The 25,911-nt window shown below is 39.1% G+C and overlaps 1 protein-coding gene across 1 annotated transcript in view; it reads right to left on the reverse strand.

Annotated features, from left to right (window-relative positions):
- Irsp53 (Insulin receptor substrate 53 kDa) overlaps window positions 1-25,911 on the reverse strand; it is a 292,637-nt gene that overhangs the window by 15,898 nt on the left and 250,828 nt on the right. Inside the window, exons 6-10 of the mRNA XM_076316148.1 lie at window positions 7,743-7,814; window positions 7,441-7,644; window positions 6,133-6,324; window positions 5,310-5,544; window positions 853-1,074 (exon numbers count right to left, since the gene is read on the reverse strand). Of these exons, the coding sequence (XP_076172263.1) occupies window positions 853-1,074; window positions 5,310-5,544; window positions 6,133-6,324; window positions 7,441-7,644; window positions 7,743-7,814 (925 nt within the window). The remainder of the gene's footprint in view (window positions 1-852; window positions 1,075-5,309; window positions 5,545-6,132; window positions 6,325-7,440; window positions 7,645-7,742; window positions 7,815-25,911) is intronic.

Here is a 25,911-nt window from a genome sequence, read left to right on the forward strand (position 1 = left end):
TACCGGATGATTTCGATGGACGAAGACAAATTACCAGAATCCTTAATTATTCGTAAACATTAAACGGCTCAAGACATAAAAGTTGTAAAAGAAAAAATAAGGTGCTTCGGATGTCACTTGAATGACTTAATTACGGACTTTGCCTAGGTAATATTTGATACTGTCACACAATAGCGTAGATAACTTGGATAAAATGCAAGAAAGAAGAAGTTGTTACAAAAAGTTACAAAGGAAGTTTCACGAATGAAGTTGAAGAAAATCATCTAAACTTTGCAAGAGTAATTATTTCTTTCAGAAACGATTCTAGGGTTGAAAACAACTCAGAATAATTATGAGTTTTCTTATTACAACGAATATTTACAAAACTGTAAAACATATAAAGAGAAAGTTTAATTCAAAGTTCTATAATTGTCGGTATCCTACAGTACATCAAAAGTATAGAACCTCTGGAGAAAAGAGAAAATAAATGTTGCGAAAATATCAGGCTCTGATCAATAATGATAGAAATAAGATATTGGATGGATGTAGCTTTCGAAAAATTTGGTATTTTTTTTTAAATACCGTTCTCCAATCGCTACAAATAATTCCTTGGTCTCGTTTCGAAATAAAATTTGCACGTTCCCTCCGTACGCCTCTTGGCGCATATTAAATTCGTTTTTATACGCTCCTGTACGAGAAATGAATAATCTCGCGTAATACCGTGGGAGTAAGTGTATTAGAACTTGTAGAAACGGATTCCAACTATGGTTGTCCGAAATGCTAATCTGACAGGAAAATGCCACGTGTTCTGGTCAGACGGGTACGGTTTGTTTCATGAGGAAACAGACGCAGGTTCGGGCGTCCAGCACTCACCCATCAGCGCGATGAGATCGCCCTCCAGGAAACTCAGCTGATTTTCCCCGGAGCTCAAATAGGCAAAGAGAGCCCTCGCGAGGGGTGCGTCCCCCCAACCGCCAGAACTCACCCCTGTACCACTGCCGCCACCGCCCCCGCCACCGCCACCGCCACCGCTGCCGCTATTGCGTGATACTGGAGGCGCCATGGACCTCGGCCTTGGTGGGGTTTCCGGAACCTCTGCGAAAACGAGGAGGAATACGATTAATCGGGCTCATTTCCGTCGTAACTTGCACGTGGTGTGGCGAAACATTAAGACCCTGGACAGGATGCAGCCAATTTTAACATCGCGATTTTCCGGTTTCGTCTACAGCCAGGAGATTGCTACTATCGCGAGAATTTATTCGTTGTCGTTACGGGAGCGAATTATTAGTATCAGGTTGTTGCGTACGAAATGAAACAAATTTTTCGCAATTTTTACCTGAAAAGTACCGTTACGAAATACATAATACGTCGCTCGGCATTGTTGTAAGATAATTAAAAGAATTAAATTTCGCAGGGTGAACATTTTAAATTTGCATTTTTGAGAAATGATACATCGTGCGCGAGATTTGGTACAATTGACTGGCGCGAAACTAACGGGCTGAAAATTATATCGAGTTGTGTAATTTCATATAAATATTATTAAGGAAACAATTTAATAGAACTCAACGATTCAATTAACATTGCATAGAATTTTCAGAAAGTTTTTAAAAACAGATTTCAACGTATCCTGTTATTCTGCGCGCAGTTCTTCCTTCTTTTCGTAAACAGAAAACGTACTCGTAATGAAAATATATTTTTACATATTTAAGGATACTTTTCTTTTATTTAAGGATAAGTAATTAGTACGTGGACTATGAACGCTTCACGTTCTCAATATGTTCTTTTAGAGTTACGGTTTACGAAACCTATGCTATCCTAAAACTACGACACTACATATACGATTTATCTCAATTGATTAATGTATGTTAATGATTGTTTTTTCTATCGTGTTTGAATTTCATTATACAATTTGATATATATTTCGTCCGCGGTTTCCAAATGTATACTTATAATCAACGAAACGAAATACCTTGACTCTAATTGAACGAAGAGTTTCGATCAAAGAGGGACGAGAAAACCAATTAAGATACAACTTTTCGTCCTGATGTAAATTTAGTGGAGGAGAGTAAAGCGGAACCCACGTTAATTCCAAGAACAACGTTTCCCGTAGTTTCGAGGAACACCGTTCATTTTGTTATTAAATTTAGAATGCGAAACGAAGAAAATAAAGAGCTAGAAAAAGGAAACGCAAAAATCCGATTGCACGCGTAAGACCACGCTGATTCAAAGCCATAGTGCAACTCGAAACGTACGAACAGTTTATTTCATACAAATTGTTGCGTTTCCCCGCCGTGTTTATCCTAGTTCCCGTATTTCTATTTTCTCTGCTACACTCGTTTCACGAATTCGCTGCACCTGGCGCAGGTTACTGCAGCTCCCGCACGAGTATTTCTCTTTTACCGCACTCTGTTCCGGCCAGAAGAATGGATCTCAGCCAAAAACCGCGACGCTTCAAACAGCGCGCTTACTTGAATATTTTTACGAAGTTTCACCTTTTTTTTCTTTATTCGCTCGATCCATTTTGCTCTCGCATTATTACCAACGAATTTATACACTTGGCCTGTGCGCAAGAGCATCGCTTTAAGAAACTTTTGCGCCACGGAAACGGAAAGTTTTGCGTTATTTAGAAGCACCTTCGGAAAAATGGACCGAGTCTCGAAAACTACGGTAATATATCGAACGCGTTTAGTTGCAAACTTGGTATCGACGCGAACAATAAGAGTACGCTACGCGAGACAAACAGATCGAATACATTTTTCGATTCCTTCTAATTTCCGCACCGTGTCACTTTTATCGCAATTTTGAATTTAATTACCATTCGGTAATTTCACGAATCAGCCTTGTGTCTGAGAAAATTTTACTTTTCGACGTAACGTGCATGAATTTTCGAAAACAATTTCACATTCGTGAAACTGTTGTTTGTAAATATTATTTCTTCCTATCCCTAGGTAGGATATGGGATGTCATCGTGAAAAATGTGAAAAGAGTGTGTCCGGAGAAATAGATTGAAAATGAATTTTTTGAATCGACAGTGTTACCGTACAGACCTGACCTCGCCGAATATAAATTAAAATACAATCCTCCCCGTAACAAATAGGTTGTTTTCTTTTTTCGAAACTTTAAAATCGTTTTCCTCGAAAAACCCGAGAAATAAAATACGTCGAATTAAAGTGACGCGAATTAATATGTTCATTTTTTTCAATTTTAACTTCACAGTGGAAAACCAATCCAGAATAACAATCTTCTTTTTGTCCAACTGATCAGCAATTTTTCGCGCCATCGAGGCAAAGTTCCTTTCGTCTCGTACCTCGAATTGTGAAAAACAATGCCAAAATTTATTTCAAGACCAATTTTAAACCACACTGTACAAGATATGCTTACTGATTTCTATTCGGATCAAATTAGTCATAGAAAAAAATTGTCAAAGAACTCTCTACGTTTCAGTCAAAATAGATGACTATCTTTGTTCCAAAACTATGGACAATTCTTGCGTAAAAAGAAAAATGTCGTAAAACTCTACCGGCCCGAAATACGAGACAGCTCCTTTCACTCGAAACTGCATAATTCTTTGTAGAAAAAAAAATGTCAAAGAACTATTGTTTAGCCAAAATACGAGACTGCATCTTTCGTTCGAAAAACGTGCGTTGCGCAAAGGTCGATAAAGATTTTGGAAAATAAGATTCGTCCCCTCCTCCCAACCCTTCGCCGAAGTTAATGGCAAAATTGTAAAATTCTCGACGGCGCGGAGCGGTCGACAAGTGGAATTCGACATTCGATACGGCGAACTTTCTCGATGCTCTCCAACTGTTTTGCGAGCACTTCTCCGCCCGGTCGTGTTGCATCCGTTTGTTACGTGTTCAACCCCGATGTCGATTCGCTGGGAACGTACTCGACCACTCGGCTTCGCTACAATAAAAACGACCATGGTGTCGTGTTACCGCTTTCTCCGTCGCTGTCGAGAGGATCCGCGTGCGTTGATGCCGCTCCGGATGCAAAATCGAATGAAACTTTTGTTTTTCCAACGTCTCAGCTTGTGGCAGAAAAATCACGACCACTTTACGTTTATCGAGAATCGGAATCGCGACGAGACTTTTTACGCGGCGAACATTCCTCGTTGGATCGGTGAAACTAATGAAAAAATTATTCCAACGATCGTAACGAAGGGACCGATGTTTCATTACCGAGGGTTTCGTCGGTGAAAACTTCGAAGCGATCAACGATGTGTCGGTAGAATTTAGAATACACTCGCGACGGTAGAGTGGGGTGAATATTATAGGCGATAAGGTATCGAGTAGATGAAAGTAGATAAATCGCGCGCGATAAGGGAACAAACGCAATTAAATTATTCCAACGATAGGTTACACGTTGCAATAAACGGAGACCGAAGTTTCATTAACGAGAATTTTACGGGCGAGTAAATTTCTGAACATTTAACAACGTTTCGGTAGAATTTAGAATATATTTTACAGAAGTGGAGTAGAACGTGCATTAAACCGGCTAAGGGAGCAGGTGGAATAAAGCGTACGAAAAATGTTTCGACAAATTAATTTCGTTGAAAATTTTACAACAAATATTCCGAAACATGTATGCACGATACTTTTGTTTGGTGAAATTTAATATTGCAATTTTATTTCATTCATAACTTCTTCGTTAGGTAATACATCCCGCTGTATGCGTTCATTTCGCCGAATGAAACTATTCATTAATTCCCCGTTTATGAATGTTCACCTACACGGGAATAGAAGCGACAAATGCCACGAAATTGATAAGAAAATGATTTGCATACGAAATCGCGAGGAATAATAAAAACTTTCATACGGTTTGAATCTACTGTTTCTCGCACGTATATAGGTTCTATTGTAGTTCGATGTTGCATTTTGGTGCACGGTTCTATTTTCACATTCATAACTCCAACATTGAAAACCAGCCTATGAAATTTCTATACAGGCATCGAATTCGATTATAACCGAATTTACGTCCTATTGGATATTTCGAATAACAGGAAACAAAAACGTAGAAAGGATATGACAAAAATTCGTTTCCGCGTTTGAAGTTGAACCGCGTCGTTCGATTTGTGGCAAGTTTTTCCATTGTACAAATTTTCAAAGTTTTCCAACGGACAATCCCTACGGGAGAAAATCAAATTTAATCACAAGTGCGTGGCATGCAACCTTTATAAATATTTTATGCCCGTTATGTTTAACGCCCCAGCAAACTTTTATTCAGAATATTCGGATGCAAATTTTTCATTTCAATAAAAGCTTTCGCGTGTCGATAAAATAGTGGGATTAATTGTTGATACAAAAATTGGATAACAGAGGACGACTTACCCGGATCTAAAGATAACGTTGAAGCATGGAGGTTAGCCTCCGACCTTGCTCTGGATAAAGCAGTTGATAGGTGCGAGGATGGACCTTGGTAAGTGGTATTCGACACGTTTCCGGAAGGCGGTCCAGGTCGAAGCTCCAAGCAAGAGCTATCCATGCTTCTGGTCTTCCTCAATTGTGAGCTCATCGTAAGCTCCGAACCGCCATTTTCTTCGTCCTCCGGCCAGAATGAAACTTGCTGTACGAAAAGATAAAGTAAGAAGAAAATTAATATATTTAAATACAGGTTGGAACGAATTACGAGTATTCGTCTATCGAGATATCAGTTATTGATCATTCGTTACAAATTATTACTTCGACATCAATTTCTTATTACGAGCGAACGAGAATAGAAGATAAGAAATATATTTAAGTAAAAGAATACAATTTAACAAACTCTGGATTTATTTTCTAAATACAGTTGAACGTTAGACGAATTTTCTTCTCTATGTTTACTTCAAGAGGTATCACACTCATTACACACTTTCTTTTCTTCGATTGGCACTCACATATATTACACGTAATGATCCAACAAATCAGAATGTTTATACTCATTGACCAGCACACTGTTGCACAGTCATACTGTCAAATGTATTTGCATTTTTCTCGAAATGTGTTATTCTCGAAATGTGGAACACCAATTCCACATTTATTACCTATAAAAGTATGCGCGAGTAATATTTCTGGTGCATTTTTAAAGGGTCGATGTACGTTTCATGGAAACTTCGCAAAGAAAGATTTCGAAGGTAGCAACCTGTAACAGAGAGATATTCGTTGCATTACTCACTCTAAGTCTGGAGGCGAACATATCTTCCACGGATTGGGGTAAGTATTCTCTGGTAGCAGCCACCTCGCGCCACTTATCAACCGAGGGATGAAGAGCAGCTACCGCGACCTCATGAAAACTCGCATAATGTTTCGCCAAGGAGCATTGTCGCTCGAGAACAAAGCCGTACCTTCTTCGTTCCTGAGTCATCGCCTGGAAAAAAAAGGGTTAAGTGGCTCGAAATCTAATCATGCGCAATCATTGACCTTTTTCCTTCGTATCTAGTTAATTTATTTAAACCAATTCGGAGATCGTCGGTGTTCCAGAAGTGAATTATCAACAATCGCGAATATTGAAGTTTGTTCGAGTAATCGTCAATTTTCCAAAACGTAGATACCGTAAGTGTTCAAATAGAGGGAAATCGCTGATCGTCGAAAGCAAAGATTGAAAAAACCTTAATTTTTAATAGAATTCTTTCTTTAAGGCCACTTTTAATGAAATTACTATCGTAGTTGATTCTATACGATTTACATTTCACACGTTTCACACCGTGTACAAGGAATAGTCACGTGTACCCATATCTCACATGCCACATTACACACCAGGAGCTCTATCCCCACGGATAAGGTAATTACAGTTACCGATGGCCATATTGCAGCATCCATATTCACGTGCTCCATTTCGTCTCAACGAAGATTAGAATCAAAATTAGAATATACGTATTATGTACCCGCACACCCGTATAACTCCGTTAATACACATTTGAGCCTCGATGCTGACATTATTCGTATATTTACAAAAACTTAACGCTTATCGTTTAACACCTCGTTCGTGAAATGTTCATCGCGAGGACTCGCATTAAAGAGACCTACAATTATTGTCAACGAGAAACTGTAAATAGTAAATAGCAACGTGTATGTAAAAAAGAAAGAATAGTTTTCAACATCTCTACTTTTGATTAAGATGACAAAATTGAAGAATTAAGATCACAGATTCACAACCAAGTTCCGTTTCTTTCGTTTCGATGACCAGTACCTAACAATCGCCACTGTCTCCACTCTTACGGTACTTATGTTACAACCTCTCGTAACTGTAAAAGTTAGAAAGCATTCGTCGTTACAAAGTATTCGTCAGAATCGACAGCCAATGAAACGTTCTTCGAGACGGAGCTGACTCCGTCGTTAATTTTTACAACGAACGCAGAACAGAGGAACGAAGTTCCAAACGACAGCTACGGGATCATCGTACCAGTTTCGCGCGTTTTCCGGAAATGGATGCCCCCACTATTCTTCGCTTCCGCGTTCAAACGACCGAGCATCGTATACTCACGTTCTTCAAGCTCTGCTCACAAAAGGCGTCCAGCTTGGACTTCTCTTCCTCGAGAATCTGCATGTTCTTAAGCTCTTTGTCCATAGCGAGTCCACTCTTGCTAGCACCCCTCGACTTTTTCCTCTGCTTCTTCATAGTCGCCGCCGCTTTGCTGTACGTTTCGGACCTGGTCTTGTGCTGCTGGAGAAACTTCTTCTGCTCGCTCTGCGAAACGTATTACTGCATTATTCATAGCTCCCGTTGAGTGGCTGATAACCCCAGCCGAACGGGACGACCCGGTAGAAGACCCGGGTAACGCTTACCTGAACGACCTTGGTGTCTTTTTCCAGGTTCGTCTCGAGGGGTACCAGTAGGTCGACATAGAACGCCTTCAGCTGAAAGCAAGCAAACGGCCAACGTTGCAACGAGGTTCAAGTCGTCGGAAGATTTTAATGCACGGAAACGCGGAGGAGTGAACTCTAAACGAGCTTAGATAATGAGGGACTTTAAACGTTTCCCGTGCGGATGGAAAAGGGTTATCGTTACCATCGTTCGTAACGTTTCCCGACGAGTTTACGAGTCTGTTGTCCGACCTGTTTTTAAACCGGATTTAACGCCGAAGGAACGTTCCGATTACTCGAAACGATCGTAAAACTTCGCGCCACGGTACGATCTTCGCGGCGGAAGGGCCCAATTCGTTTCGAAGTTTCAGGAACGTTTTAACCGTGATTTCGGTCGAATAAATTGCACACGACCGGGTGCCGAGGAATCGTAAATTGTGGCACGCCGAACGGGGGCGGAACGAGCGATTTAATTGCGAGACAATATTATATGTCTCACGGTTCAATTATCGCTAAAACCCACAGGCGGAATCAGATAATTAATCTCGGTTAGGGAAGAATTAATAAACAAGAATTCGATACGGGCTGCTTCGGTTTCAACGGATTCGGAGCCGCGCGAAGTTCATCGAGATCGCGTTGCTTTTACGAGAGTATGGAAATTTCGCCGCTTCAACGAACATTTACTCGACAGTTGCTGCAACTATTAATCGAAAGTTCGGTTAAATTCGCTGGAACTGAACCAACGTTAAATCAGGATAAGTTTTACCGTTTGGGGAGAAAGCACACGTTTTAGACTACTCTTTCAATCTGCGTTTCGATGCGAGTGACGGTGAAACGGTTACATCGATTTGGAGAACATTTTAGAATAGAATTTCAACGGAGAGCTTGCAGTCGTTGAACGTACGAACCCGTGATTCAAATTTTCTAAAATTTTGGAAAATTATTCGGTAAAAATTTCCACACGATTATTTATGTATTCTGTTCGCAATAACTGTTTCTCTCGAGGAAAGTAGTACCGCTGGAGAAACAAATTTCGCTCTTCCTTTTTCCACAAATATTGGATTCTTCTTTGTCACCGTTTTATCCATAATTTTCCAAGTAACCCGATTTTATTCCACTTACTTTGTAATCACTATTCCGACCTCGCAATATCTATCTTTGGTTATACTTTCATCACTCTATCTTAGATCGCGCCGACGCGACGCATCGTAGTGACTTGTGCCATAAAATCTGAAAAAAGAATTGGAAAAATCGATTCGACTCGATTCTCGATCATCGCGAAACGCAGCCGCTGCTCCGATGGTCGTTGTCGTCTAATACTACAACAACAAAAATTTGAACCTTCCCTTTAAAAAAAAACAACAAAAAATAAAACAACCACACGGAGCAACAATCGAAACAGCGCGTTTGACGTTCCCGCATCGCGAAGGGGGGCAATCTGTCGGGCGGCATGTCGAAATAAAAATCAGAAAATCCATCCGCTGTAGCTCGTCGTCGAAACGAAATCCATGTGGCTGGTGTTAGTCGTGGACGAGCGACGGGACACGGGGTTGATCGGAATTTTTTTTTTTTTTTTTTTTTTTATTCCCTCCGCGGCTTAATGGACATTGATTAGAGGCAGCATTTCGATCAGAAATACGTTTCCGCGAGTGGGCAACCTTCTATCGCTGTAGTCGATCGCTGCCTCTAAAAAAAAAAAAAAACGCCCGTTGAAAGGGAAGAGAAATACGCGTTGAAGTGGCACCGTTGCGTTCGAACGTACCTCCGTAGATCCTCCATGCATTTCGCGCGGTCGAGAATACCCCGTAAACCCCCCCCACAACCTCCCTCTCGGGGGGGACCCGCAGCTTCGTGAACAAAACTCTACGCTCGGCCTTCTAACGAACGTTCCAGCTTGTTATCACCGGTTAAACGAGAATACGGACATGGTGTTCCGGTAATGCAACAATACTGCAGCTGCAAAACTTGAGAGAACATCTTACGAGAAACTCCCGGGAAGTTTTGATACGTTACGTGGAGCGAGTTCCGCGAAATGTCACCCCGCGATAATTACTTCTTACAGCAGAAACGTAAACATGAGTTCTGATTACAGGTAGAGAAATTAAGTCTGCTGAGTTAACGTACTTTATTTTAAGGGGCGTACCCCGGTAATTGGGACGTAATTTGGGGATGCTTTCAGCATTCGGGCAGTGTGAAAAGTTTTCGATTCATTGATCCTCTGGAGGAGGGTTCACAAGTTTTTCGTTCGTCACGTTTTGGATTTGAAGGAACGAGGTTGTCGGAATGTTAACCTTAAGGGGTGTAAAATGTATCAAATATATCATAAATGCGTACGATCGGATGTTAGTTGGACGATGATGCGAGAAATAATTTGGAAATTAAATTTGCGTTTTTTCGAAACGAGAGTCGAGAGTATTTCGATGAATTCGACTTTTAACGAATTAATCTAAAAACAGGTCAATTCCGATTCAAAGATCATATTTAAAATATAGTTGAGAAGTTATAGGGTAAGAAACCAATACTATGATACATCTCGATTTATCATTTTTCGAAGTCTTTCGAAAGACTAAACCATTGCAACATCAAAAATTTGTACACTGCTTCAAATTCGGATAACTTAACAGAAAAAACCTATTCGTATTATCGTACCGAGATACGTACACAGCGAAAGGGGAAAATAAAACACAGAAATTGATTATTCGTCAGAAAAATATACTCGGGGTCTCTGCAATATTTTCTCTTCGACACGGAATACTTTTCAGCCCCGATAGGTTACAGTTTCCCGAAAAATGTTTCGAATCGGATACGAAAAAATATCGGAAACTTATTTTAAAAATCTCCACCGAAATGAAATACATACTTAATGGGGGGAAAAAATTCGAAAAATGCCGAATGGCTACGGGAACGCCACCGTGTGTAAAATATTGCGAAACGCCATTATTTCCGCATCGTGGATCAACGCGAAACAAATCACGGATTTCCTCTGAGTTTTCGTGATCCTCGAATTCGATGCAACTCTCCTTGAAACGACGCGGCGCGACGCGACGCGACGCGACGCGACTCGACGCGCGCACGGCCGATTTTATTTAGGCGTTTGACAGCTTTACGTTCGGCTTTCTCGTCGCCAGCACAGAAGTGCGTCGCGTTATTTATTCGTCGGGGCATTTCTTTTTCCATCCGCGTCGTTGGTGCCGCTTTTTATTGTTTTGTTTACGAGCCGATCGAAAGCGAATTTGTCGGGAAAGTTTCCACGATGAGAACAACGGGTGCCCTTCCGACGAAAACCGCCGCTGAAAATTTCGTTCCCGTAAACGTGTTTTGATTCGCGAACTCTCGAATTTAATTAAGCGCGTCGAGAACCAGGGGCCCGCGAAAAAGCAACGTGCAATTTTAATGCCGCCGCGCGAAACTTTTACAGCCCGACTTTACGATCAGTTTCCGGGTTCAGCGTCTAGTTGCTTATTTCATTGTTCGCCCTCTTTTCACAGTTGCGAAACCAACGAAAGAGGAATCCGGTAATACGGCTTTGTTCTTCGCGATCCCTTGTCAGCGCGTACCGATTCGTGTTAAAGGTAGAAACTCGTGGAATTTTTTACCGATTTTCGGTAAATTTCGTTGCTACCCAACGAGCCGTAACACCGGAGGCAATAGCATCGAGTTACATAATTGCATTCGATCGTTGCCCCTTTTACATATTTTCAAACGGAAAACGAACACGATTCGTTCCAGTCGCGTGGCTCGACATCTATAATTCGAACGAGCGAAACTGTTAATATTATTCGAACCTGTTTGCACGCGTACGACACGTCGATATACACCGAATCGAAAAAGTATTTGTACACTATATTACGAGGAAATTCCCCTATCCTGCAAGTTCGATTTCAATACTATTTGGAGCCACTGTAAGCCCGAAACGAAATTCGTTCAAATTTCGCGTTATAAATAGCTTCGTCGTCGAATTGCAAGATTCGAAATAAAACAATAAAAATTCACGTAGAAAATTTCAGCCATTCGGTTGAAATAATTTCAGTGGCGTTTCGATCGCACAACACACCGGATTGCATTTTTGGAACGTAATTTTTGTTATTTTAAAACGCGCGACTATTGCTCGACGAAGTGATTTATAATGTGATTTATAACAAATTCAAAATAATTTAAAAATTTACACACTACGATCGACAAACTTGAATCAGAATTCTCAACCTGAGATATTTAAAAAAAATTAATTTCCATGCTCGAACGCGAACCTAAGAACCTATTATCGTTGCATTAAAAGAGAATCGAAACTTTTATAGTACGATAATTGTGGAGATTAGTTACGTTCAACGAGAATGTGGTATCACGAGTAAAGAGAACGAGGACACTGCCGTGATTGACTAAAACACCTGACCTAATATGACTCGCAATTTGTAAGACAGACCTTCACTTCTCCCTGCAATACATTTGATGTACAATTTCAATGTTAAAAACTCAATTAATCACAGCTAAAGAGCTCCATATGTGCTTTCGTATCAGAGAAAAGATGCAAAAAGGAAAGTTTATTTAATACGTAATTAATCTTAGGCCCTGGTACTCGATATAACTGAGAATACCTTTCAAGATTGATCTTTCCTTTTCCCTACGATACATTTGGTACACAATTTTAGTCACAAAAAATGATTTAAGGTACAAGTTCATATATTGCTACATTGCAGTATAATTCACATATTACAAACTCCTTTGCAAATAGAAAAATCGAAGAAAAGTTAGCTTCGCGTATACATACACACAAACGTGCAAAAAACGTGTTAAATAGTTAAATCGTACAAAGAACGCGTAAAGAAAAATTGTATTTAACGTGTAATTACCTAAAACGAAAATATCTGATCGTAACCGAGGAGCTCAACCGTGTATCTACGAATCCACGTAATTGAAATACTTATTGTACGCAACAACTGCCACCTTATTTGCCGCAACAATGCATCTTCAAGTAGGCCAAGTATCGCAGTTTACAAAACGGTCCGTAAAACGTTGGTACGCGTCACAGGAAGAAAACTCTCACTCCGGCTGATAGATTCGCGTCGTTTTCTTAACAAAGACAACCATCCCTTCGTTTTAATGTTTAGCCCTTGCGTTTCTGATGCCCGGCCCTTCGTACACCCTGGTGCCAAGATTTCGCACATTCTCCTCCTGTTCCTCTCTGCTAACACTTCTTCTTCGCCCGCCTCTTTTGCGGGTTAAAGGATGAATCCCGGGAACGGTGGCTTTTCAAGACGGATGTGGAAATCCAGCATAAAAAGCCAGCAAAGTCACGGACCTTCCAAGCCGGGCGAAGCGCTGGGGCAAACATCCCTGTCTCTTTCTCATTCTCCGGCTCCTCGCCCTCTGTGTGCAAATTTGAACGGCTGAAAACTCGCGTCAGCGCCCTCTGGAGCAGTCCCTTTTCACCCTTGCCCTCCCTATCTCCCTCCCTGACTGCCGTTCCCCCCTCTTTACCGCCACACCCGCTACTCGACGTCTAGCGGGCTGAATCGGATGGTTCGCTTTCATCGAGCCAAATCCTGGGCACTTCCGGGTGCCGTGCGTCAATGGAAACGTCTAACGTTGCGGAGTGCGAGTTTCGCGTTCGCGTTTCAATATTCATTAGACGAATCCGAGGAAATTTTATCCCATCGTGCGTTTCTTTTTCTTTCCTCCCCCCACGGCCTCTTTTTCACTGGGCCAGTCTGTGTAATGTATGGCGCGTTAAGTAGGCGGTTGATTTAATCCTCGACTCGAAATTGAAGAATCGGACCGGAAAACACGGTCAGCGTTTCCGAAAGTCTTGGAAAAACAGGGCTCGAGGTACTTCGCTTCCGGGGAAAGTCACGGTATTGTCGATTCGAGAATCGATACAATCCGGAATTACGGGTACTTTATTTTAGATTACCGAAATAAATGTAAAAGAAACAAAATATTATTGATAGAATAATTAATATTTTCAATCGAACTGTTAAATTTATTGATCGAATCATTTCTCTAATTAAATTTAATGAAACGGGGGCTGAGCTATTCGACGAACATGATAAAAATCATATTGATCTTATCGAAGGAAATAAATTGAATAATCCTTTATTAATGATTAATAAATGACTATTAGATTTCTTATAAATTAAATTCATTGAATAAAATAAACTTGATGAACATAACCCATGAGAAATTATTATAATATACCCACCGATTAATCCAGTTTTATATATCTATATATACCTGAAATTATTAAACCTGTATGAACAACTGATGAATACGCGACTATAATTTTTAAATCAACATGACGAATACATACTAATCTTAAAATTAACCTTCCAATTAATCTAAATAATATAATACATAAATTTATTCTTATCGAATTTTGAATAAGAATCAATATAAATTGAATTAACATGAGTTTTTAATAATCATCCATGAAATATATAAACAGGAATCTTTACTAAAAATTTTATTCGGATTTTTTTAGGAGAGTATGAAACGCGTTCACCGTACTTTCACAATTGTTAGTACGATTATAGCCTGCTGTGGAAATTTTCTGGTATTGTACAAGTTTTTCTGTGATTGCTAATGAATCGATTCTATATTGGATACTTAGAATAACATTAAGGTTTTCGATTTAAAAAAAAAAAGGTCAGCCTCATATACAAAATGGTAAAGTTGTTCTGCATAGAAAAGATGCTCTTGTATATTTATATTTTGTATCTTTCCCAGGGAGAATATTGACCCGGTTTTTAGGTCCAGAACGTTAATTATTATTTGATACGTGCTTATCAATTTGATGAAAAATAGTTGCTCGAATGACTAAGCACGTTGTTCGTTTTAAAAATTCACCCAAGCACGCGAGTTACTTGTAAATATGAGAATTTAGTTCCGATAGATGTTACTATAAACCTCGTAAAGTGTGAAATACTATTACTCGGCAAATATTATAAATCATCGGTCGTGAATATTTAGTTCTGGTCACGAATAGTTCTACGGTAGAGAGACACATAATAGTATTTAACATACAGATACATTTTGCAATTCAAATTTCGTCTGTCTTTGTAGATATTATCATACTAAAGAGGGAATTAACGATAAGTCTTCCAGTTTAATTCCTTCAGCAAATCGGACATAATGCAATGTGTACTATGTCAGTCAGAGGGTTCACTCGGCGCAAAGAGAGATTCCATGTGTCTTTGCATTCGCGAAAATCCAGCATTCAACACGATATACGGTGGAATAGAGCATTCAGCACGGTGTGCATTACAATTTTTGGAAAATAATTGTCTCACGCGACGACGAAAAATTATTTTCAATTCTAATTTGTATCGTGTATTCGTATAATGGACACCACCGATTATTCAATAGAATTGTTACCGATTCAACGATCTAGTAACGGATTCTCGAGGAATACTATATCGTGAAAAATGCCTCTACAAGATTATAGTTGTCGTAATCGAACCAATATAAATGTAGTACATAAACAAAATTTCTTGGTATTATATCTAACGATTTCGTTCCACATTGGACAATCGAGTTCAATTTTCTTCTTCCACGTGTAACTCTACGAGGAATGGTACAAAAATTATTTTAAATACATAAAAATAGTATATAAATAATTATAACAGTTAATGTCTATATAAATTGTACCTAAAGTTGCAAGAGTTGCGGTAAACATGATAAATATAATATGATAAACGAAACTTCGATGCATAAATAAACCCGGTAATTCTCTTTTACTTTTCAATTAATTAAGCTAAATTAATTTCTTACATTTCAACTATCGACATAAATTGTCGTCTACAAAATTCCCTCGGTAAATAAGAATAACGAAGCTAAATTAATTTCTTACGTTTCAGCTATCGACATAAATTGTCGTCCACAAAATTCCCTCGGTACGTAAGAATAATAAAGCTAAATTAATTTCTTAAATTTCCGCATCGTTTAACGACCGTTTATCCGTAAAATCGAGTAGCAAGTGTTCGCGACAAACGGGTACTCTCGATGTGAGGAGTCTCCGTTTTCTTTTGTAGTTTCCGATTCGACGAAAACTCGTACTTTCGAATTCAATATCGCGCGCGATCATCGGTTCCGATTTATTTCCACCGGTTTCCGGATCTACGTGGATGAAGTTTCCGAGGGCGACGTTCCCGTCAACACTTTCGATTGGATTGCCCGTGTCTCGGAACGCTCTTGCTCGTTCGCGATAAAAAGGGAAAACAAGGCTTCCTCGATTGGCTTGCTTCCAGCGGGAAAGATTCTTCGGCAACCGGTGAAACAAAAAGCCTGCCGTATCATACCTTTCACTTGGCAAAAAACCGGGGACTCGGTAATATATCGGCGTACTCCTTTCGCTGATTCGTATCGTCGACGCTACCTCGTACGAAAAGACGATTAACGAGACCGTGAAAATTCACAGCGGTCGGTTCCTATTCGCCCAGTAGGAGCATCGTCGTTCGTAAGTCTCGGGCATCGATCACAGAAGCGCCCGCGACAAAGGCACGATGTTTATAATGAAGTTCGTCCCGCTACCTTGGCAACTTTTACTTTCCCGAGTTTACAGACTAGGGAAACTTCCAGACACTCGCGACAAACTTCGCGAGAGAACGCTCCGAAACCTTTTAGAACCGCGATCATTAAATTCGCGACTTGTTGCTGAAAGGGTCACTGTCACCGGTCCCTTTCATTTTCAGCTACGATTATTTCCGGAACAAACACCAACGGAAAGCGCGCCTCGTCCATTAATACTGCAATTAATGTAATGGACAGAAAAGTGCAGTACACGCAACGAAGAAATAAAGGATCGGGGTTGGGAACGAGACTCAACGTCGAATGCATCGAACGAGAAATTTCCCAACAATCGTGATCACGATGCAAAATCTTACACAAGTCGCCTTTGGTTCGCGTGAATGCTTCGTTCGCGATATTGGCTCCCCTGACTGCGACTCCTTTCCCCCCCTACCCTTTCCACATCGAGCGAGTGAAATATATTTTTAACATCGAACAAACAAGCCAGCCAAGGCGGTTCGAACCTTAAGAATGGCTTCGATTGAAAAATTTGCATAGGGTCGCGGTGAATAACCATCATTGAACACCATAGAAGACCCTCCCCGCATCGCGACCTTTCACCATGACCCATTGGATTCTCCTCTAATCCGCGCGAAAGGGTCCATCGGCCCTTCCTCTTTTCGCAGACGATCGTTTCAGCGAATCGCAATGGCTTCAAAAGGTTCAAAAGGTAATGCAAGCCGCTCGAATTTGAACCAGACCACTCGAAGGATTCATCTTCGCTTCCTACCCCTTTTCGCCATTCTATGAAACCCTTTCTCTCGCCTCTTCGGCAATCCACTTAAGAACATAAAGCTGCTCAGTGGGTGAATGTTTTCCTTCCCGCGATATGGCTTCTAGGATTGGAAATGACAAGTCTGGGAGGTTACGCGTTTGATCGATGGAACCTCGATGGTTTGCCTCGGTCGTATCATCAACTCGATGGTTATTAATTAAGATTTCTTAAACGATGCGTCGACAACTCACGGTTACAAATATCAAAGTTCGGTACACCGATCATCGAAGTTTCAACTCTGTACTATATTTAAAAACGGTACAGTATACTGTTAGAAAGAGGGGCTTCAATTTTATCGAGTATATTACGATTGCACAGGTGGTCACAATAAATGAATAGATTGCACCAGATACTATTTACGTTTAAGAGTAAAGTTTTCAAAATTAGTTTGGTTAAAAAAATAAGAAAGTACATTTCATTCTAAAAGATTATTTACCTATAGTACGTGTACACGCTTTGGGTGTACTGTTTTGTTTACATCGGTAAAATTGTTTGATTTTACAATGCACTATTCTTTATTATTAATCGCTTTATGTATTTATAATAATTTATAATCGAGTATAGGTTCGATTTTAATGTACTTTTGCAGAACAGTAGTTGAGGTGATCCCTTCGATGCATGCAAAATATTAGGTGTGGACACTCAAAGGTTTTTAAGATGTGAATAATTAAAATTATACACCCTGATACACAAAAAAGTGTGTCAAAGGGATCATCTCAACTATCGTTTTACAAAAGCATATTAAACTCGAAGTAGGACAGTTCGTGTCCTTCTCGAATTAAAAATTCTTTCCACGAAGAATATGACGTCTGATCCAATACTCCCTGACAGATCATTTTTTCTCCAAAGAATAACCAATTTTATCCATATCTATCGTAATTGATTGTCTCGACTTGTACAATCTTCTTCTCCTTTCTAACATACTCGTCGAAACCGAGATTCCTCAAAAGAGAGCTCTCATCGGAACCCAGACGTAAAATCGTAACCCTACGGTATATTTATTCATACATATAACTTACACAATCATCTTATCCAATGGTAGCTAAAATTCTTATTCTCGTTCATCCATCGATGCACATCGTATCTCGCGAAACGTCGAGAATCGTTATTTCAAAATATCCAACTAATTGGTAATGTAGACTCGCTTGGATCGTCATTGAACGAGTACGGTAGCCTCATTAAGTGCGGAGAAGAAAGAGTTCGAGATCGAGTTTCGAGCAAAGGGGAAAACTGCGTCAACCGCGTCTCATTAGTCGTTACAACTGACTTCCAAATAATCCACCGTCTCTGTTCTCATCATCCCGTAAAACTATGTCGACATCGAGGCTGGAAAAGGTTCGGGTGAGAGGAGGGAGAGAGCCAGGCTGATAGTTTTCGTCGCGGGACGACTTGTCCCCAGGGAAGTTACTTGTCCGTTTCGACGGTAACTACATATCGAACCGGGCTTCCGTGCTTTTTCTCTCTCCTCTCCAACGTTTCTTTTTTTTTCTTTTTTTTTGATTCCACGCTGCCTCGCCAGTGATCGCGGCTGCGAATTATACGTCACGTGGACCATATCTCAAAAGTTTCCCTCTCGCGACGCTCCCCGGAGAAACAACCGGGGGCCATTCGACCCGGCAACATCCGATCAATCGATGACGGGTACTCTTTTGTAACAATGAAGTCGTACGCCAGCATGCAAATAAAACGGGAGTGAGAAGATGGCACCCGGATTTTCATCAATTCTTTTTTGCCTCTTCTTGAATCGCGAAGGCTTCGATGGACCCGCCGATGGAATTAACGAGAATTGGGAATTGCGATGAAAATTCGTGAAATCGAGGAGCCCCGTTTGTTCCCGGTATCCCCCCTTTTGCATTAGCCGACTAATAATATGAAGTTTTTACGAACAGTACGGTCGCATGCGTTCAAGGAACTAACGGTAACGAGGCGAAACTTTTGCAGTCGAAAGTTATCGAACGAAACTTTTACAGTGGGTCCTCCGTTATGAGAATCCCCGTTATACAAATGTGCAACAATCCGGCTGCTATTTGCTATCCGGTATTTGAAACATTGTAACAGTTCGAATATGTTCTCGCGGAGTATATCTCTTTTTCTTGAAATTATTCTTCCACGAAGGTTGTTACAAGAATTTTATGGGAGTTAAACGCGACGAGAATAAATATTGTACGATTTTTATTAGAAACTTTTCGAACGTTCATGGTACTGGATAAATGGTTCGGATGATTAGAGAGATAAATCGAATGCCACGTATGTAGTTGAGTACGTTGGAAAGAATTTTTCAAATTTAACAGTCGAAGGTGTATTATTTCGTGTTTCCATTTCTGTTGTTATTTGTACCACTTTACTTGGAATATAAAATTATCCATTTTTAGAGAGAAGAGAAGAGTATTTTATTAACCGAAAATTATCTCTACTGAACTGGAGGTAATTGTATATGCATTGTATATACATCAATATATATTAAAATATAATATAATTAAGACACTTATGCGCGTAAGATAAATGCTGTTATAAAATTAAATCTCAAGTTATAAAACCTACTCTCAAATCTTCGTTAATTTGAATAATGGAGATTAACGTATATACCTATTCTTCCTATACCTTTACATTTTTTGTAGTTGAGATTCTTTTATTTATCTCTCTTTATACGACCAATGAAAATAAACATTATTTTTCTCGATTTTATATGCCTGGTAACGGCATTGAGTTTGCAATAAATGTAGTAAATCATTTCACGTAAAAACCCATTGAGATAAATAAAGAAACAGGAATATATCTCGTAAAATTGAAACTCGATTTGCTCATCGTTCTTTCTTCTGTTCTTACTGTTTCACGTTATCGCAACCTGGAGGATTTTATAAACTTTTATTTTCAATCGGTTTAAAACCTTCCACTGCAGCGAGAGATATAATCAAACACACTGGAAACGAATCGAGGATAATGCAAACGCAAGATAAATATTAAATATTCTCCGCACGATTATTATTCCCGAACGAAGAATTTTATTACGAAGTTATTAATATTCTCCTGTGAAATGGAAATAACGAACTCCATCGAATTAATTAATTATTAGCCGCGTAAAATATGCGCTTCAAAATTATTGTACCATTAATTCTTTATACAAACTTTTCAAGTAACTCTATAACCGATTAATGCAATGGTATTGGTATAAAGTGATCGTAAAATTGATTCAATAAATCTTTTCAACGAGGCTTTTCCAGTAAAAAGCTGTCGTGAAAGCAAGTAATATTCAAAAGAATCGTCGCGAGATATTCAAATGAATCTTTTCCCGTTGTAGCCAGAATAACTATTTTCCCGTGGCCTTGAAGACTGAAAGCCAATTTGACCTCCTTCCATTTCTAAACCCCCGTTGTCCTCATTTCAGCCCCCATCCACGCTCAACCGTCTTACATCGTAGTCGATTTTCAGTCACGAAGAAAAATGCGATAATGCGTCTGAAGCTTTCCAGGTATTACCCTTCCAAATTGAATTAGTCCCTTCGACCAAGAGGAAGAAATCGACGTCGTTTATCTTGTTAGGTGGCCGAGTGCACCAGTGGATGATATTAACGATAAGAGATATCGCGAACGACGAGGAGTAAACGACAAATAAACAACGTTCGATGCGATCGATGGTTTTCGATTTTCGACGCGTGGCCCTATTATTAATTTTTTCAGGTACGAATTATTCTCTTCGAAACGCAAACAATTTTAACCGACGTAGATTCATGATATCGATGTTACGAAAGCGTCTCTGTGTTATATCATTGGGAAATTTAATCGTGAATATTTATTCGCAATTTTAATGGTTACTCGAAAGAAAAATATTTCAAAATTAGAAACGTAAATACGCGTGCTGGTATTAAACTTAAATTAAACGATTAAATTTCGAGTAATCCCAGAAAAATTTTTAATTGCAAATTACAGTAAAATGCTCGTTGAAAAACGTTTTTGTGAATAATGAACACTTCTGAATATAGAAATAACAACAGTGAAATTAGTTATTTCACGGCGTATAAAAATTAAGTAATTATGTATTGTTATTGATAATAAAAAGAAGAAATTGTTTTTGTAATCAATGATTGCGGCCGAACGAACAATTATGTATTTTCTGTTCATCGACAATACGAAGAAGTAACGATTTTTGTTTCTTCGTATTGTCAATGACTAATTAACGATTGTTCGTTCACAATTATTGGTGTCATCGTAGACATTTGGAAGTAAAAAGAAACCTGTAGTGATACAAACTTTGTATTTGAAAAATAGGAATACGTTTTATTAAAAAATAGAAATGCAAGGAAATGAAAAAGGTAGTGTCGGTTACGAATGGTAGCCTTCAATTGCAAATAGCTTTGTGTCACAGTCACATATCAAATACCGTTTCATGGTTTCGGTACAGCAATTTTAAATCTGGTTCCTCCGGTTTTCAAATATTTCTGCAAAATCTGTCGACCGATGTGAGTCTCGTGTACTCTTCGACTTCGAAGTAAAGTAATTTAGTATGTTTTCAGTAGCAGTGTGTTTCGTGTGCAGTGCTTTCGCTCTTGAAAAAGCGGAAAACCGAAGGAGAATTTATTCCTGAATGCCAAAATGCTGGTAAATTTTGTACGTGTGATGCTGGTAAACATTTTACGTTTTTTTTTTTCCTTCGTAAATGAAACTTCCACTGAAAAGAAGCTAGAAAATTAAAATAAAGAAGGTGAATTCGCTTTTCCATGAAATTTCGGAAAAAATTGAAAGAAGCGGTATTAAAGATTTCGTTAATAATTTAGGATATATACTCTACGCATACCATAACAATAGTGACTCCGGGGGAGAAACGGAAGGGATGATTGCATTTAGCAAAAATTGCAATTATGTGTGTATAGAAAAATTTAACAAAATGTGTCAAACTCAGGTTTCGACATCTTCAAAGCGTTTTAAGTTATGAACGGGATAAATGTATGGTATTTATTTAAAATTAGAAGGAACGCAGTGGAATAAAATTGAAATCTTTAAATTATTTCTGCAAAAATTGTTTACGTATTTCAGTTTCTAGTTTCAATCTTTTTAGCCACAGTCTTTCCAGTTATCTTTGTAAATGTATCCCCCAAAAACTGAACAATTTTTAAAAAATTTAACCGTTACATGAAACTCTGTCAGAAATCGTTTCCTGCGAAATGAAATTTCAGAACTCTGGAAACTTTATTACTTTTTCCTCGCATTTCTTCAGGTTAGTCAGCATATTATTCCTCCAACTGTAAGTGAGCTTTCTTCGTCTTCATTGTTAAAACTGCTTTTTACTAGGACTTCCGGCATTCAATTTCATTCGAACGAGCCTATTCTTTACGTTTCACCTGGCTACTATACTTGAAGGTATTCCTACTCCACTTTTAATTCCATTGAAATCAAACGTCTGTTTATCAAATAAGTTCCTTTCGAAGCCCTATCATTTTCAGCGGTGAATCGTCTCCTTTGACCTGTTCGTTTTAGTCTATTCAAATTCCCATCTCTTTATGCTTTTTTAATAACCTTAACAAAATGAATCGATTTAATTCAACCCTAGCTCAAAATCTCTCGTGTGGGAGGGGTTTATACAGATAACGCGACGATAATACTTGTTTACAAGGCTTTGATTCAACGTTATTGCCCCTTCGCACTACCCAAACTATCAAACAACACAATACTGTTTACAAATGTAAAATCGAATAAGTCGATGAACCAATGCAGCTTTCTTGTATCAATAAGTATCGAATACCTGATTAATGATCAAACAACAGTATTTCCCAGAGCCATCTAAAAACTATTATTTTCCCAATACCAATATTAACCACCCAAACTGTCAAACAACACAATACTGTGTTCAAATGTAAAATCGAACAAGTCGATGAACCAATGCAGCTTTCTTGTATCAATAAGTATCGAATACCTGATTAATGATCAAACAACAGTATTTCCCAGAGCCATCTAAAAACTATTATTTTCCCAATACCAATATTAACCACCCAAACTGTCAAACAACACAATACTGTGTTCAAATGTAAAATCGAACAAGTCGATGAACCAATGCAGCTTTCTTGTATCAATAAGTATCGAATACCTGATTAATGATCAAACAACAGTATTTCCCAGAGCCATCTAAAAACTATTATTTTCTCAATACCAATATTAACCACGAATTACGTACTAAATATTGGAGCAACGCGAGTAATACTTCCAGTCGCGTATTCAACAATATTTCACCGTGCGAAACAAGGTGGCTGTCAACGATTTCGTGGATGCAATCACTTCTGATAACTCTCGACAACCACCACCCTAATCTCGTTACTTTAAGCGGCTCCCCCTCGTCGTTCGTCTTTAAACCCATAAAACTGATTCAACGGCTGGACCAAATTGTTCTTCCACTGTATATTTCCACGCGATTAGGCTTGGCAAGGGAGCTCGAAGGAGGTGCGAGGCCGGGGTGGCGTGGCGCGAAAAGACATCTTTACGAATGTTGCCAGACGAGACCGAGGTCTGACGTAATCTTCGGAAATGGCGGCTGAAGGAGAACACGAGACACGAACGAAACAGGGGAAAAAAGGGGGATGGTGAACGCTGTATGCGCGTCGGCCTGAGACAACGACCTTTCGTGCGTGAATGGCTTCGGGTATGCGTTTCCTATAATATATGTAGATACGTGGCGCAGTGGCGTAGTAGAAACGGTCCCGAGGTCGAGGGCCCCACGAGAGTCGAGAGAAAAGAACAGACTGGTCGCGAGACGTACGTAGAGAACGTGAAGAGGGAGCGGAAACTGAAAGAAAGCATCGGTGATATAACTGGGAATATGAAAGCATTAATTCTGTCCTCGGGGGAAGAATTAACCACGTAAGACGTGTTCGCTAGTACGGTGAAACGAAATAAAGCTGACTAAAATTTTAATCCCGAATCCTTCTGTAAATATATCGTTACCGCGCGAAACGGGGAACAGTAGTTCCTGAAATCCCACGAAGAAATGCAATCAAAAACTTCCCTCGACGGGGTTTAATGTTTCCCAAACTTGTTCACGAAACGACCATTGGCTCGGAATACGTAATTATAGTACAGATTATTTGAAAGAGAAACGGTGGAAACGAAAACCACTGGCGACTCACTTTGGAAAGTACACGATTTAAACAATTCGTTCATCCGTGATATCCAAGGCAACTGATTTCTGTACTCGGAGAATCTCGATCAGGTGTTCGAATGTTGGTAAATAGAGTTAACAAAAATTAGAACGAAATTGTTTATTTTTAAAATTGTATTAATTCCAATGGATCTATGGAATGCAACGACAAGCTTCAGCCAGCATTTCAAATATTGTAATTCTAAAAGGTTTTGGTTAAAATACTTGGACTTGTTCTTTAATTTTTTTTTTGCTCGATTTAAGAATGCTGACATCGAGGGAAGAAATTACCAAAACATCTAGAAGTAATGGAATTAATAACAATTTTCAATACTAATAAAGCTTGGTTTCTCACGAGAAATCACAAGGTTCGAATAAAAATTTCACCAAGTTGTACACGGTGTCACTGTAGCCAATTGGATACTCGTAAGGATTTGATTGGTTGCAGTGGTAACTATGATTCGGTGAAATGTTCATTCACAATTTATTATTCAAACTTTTCCATACACAATACCTTTTTCTTTTTGCATTGGTTCTTGAAATGTTTCGACAAATGGGTATTTTATTCGCAACTTTGGATATAGTTTCCATCTCTTGAACACAGTTGAGAAAACAATACGAAAGCAATACTTTTCAACTTTCTATTTGTATACCGTTTCATCGAAGTCGGAGATTGTGTATTAGGCGATTTTCCTTGTCAATCGATGTTGATACATAAAAAACGATTTTTTGGACTCTCTTGTCCCAATTTTTTCCACGAAACGAAGAATTAGTACGCCAATCGTGAAATTATTTATAGAATCGTAACAATGATTAACTTTTTAATACTGAACTTTAAAAGTTTTTAATTTGAGATACTTAATGCCATTTGCTGATGTATAATTTATACAAAATTCAAATACGTAATTGACAATATATGGGAGAAGGTTGTACCGAGCACTTGAAAAGGCTGCGTGCGGCTTTCAGGCAACAGGTTCCCCGCCCCTGTACTATAGCATTCTATTAAAAAAAGAAAGTTGGACAGCCATTGCTGAATGACTACCGTACAAGAGAGTTTAGCCATTCATCGTACAGTAAGTCCTTGACTTTCACGTTTATTTCGTTCTAAAGCTTTCCACGTAAGTCAAGTACCGTGCAAGTTGAATTGTATACACACGATGTATCGCAGGGAGAGAAAGAGATCAGTTCCGTGTTAAGAAACATGTAGTACCACGAATAAAAGGAATGGGAACATTATCGATGAATGTTACCTTCCGAGTATTTCCCTCTTCCTCTTTAAAATGCATTTGGTATACAATTTGAATTTCAAAAGTTAATTGAGAGCTAAACAGACCCACGTGTTTTTCTTTTCTCTTTAAAAAAAAAAAATTAAAGGCAACTTTATTCAATACCTAACTACATACACGTACAGAAAAGGTATATAACACAATGAGGGGTACAGCCGAGTATATATCGATTCATGTGTGCCCTCGAGGAGAGGACTCGATATATTTATGTACATATTCGACGTATTACACATACTGTATTGTTTATCGACACAAAAACACTCGTTTCGTCAACTTACTCGAGTTTACATTTTAATAAAATATCGTGTAATTCGATAGTCGGTGCAAAAGTTACACAATATAAAAACATTGACGACGACATTGAATCGTCTTTAACCCGAATTTTTATTTACTCTAGAATTTTCTCACG

Source organism: Ptiloglossa arizonensis, chromosome 7 (assembly GCF_051014685.1).
Source record: "Ptiloglossa arizonensis isolate GNS036 chromosome 7, iyPtiAriz1_principal, whole genome shotgun sequence".
Taxonomy (NCBI): domain Eukaryota; kingdom Metazoa; phylum Arthropoda; class Insecta; order Hymenoptera; family Colletidae; genus Ptiloglossa; species Ptiloglossa arizonensis.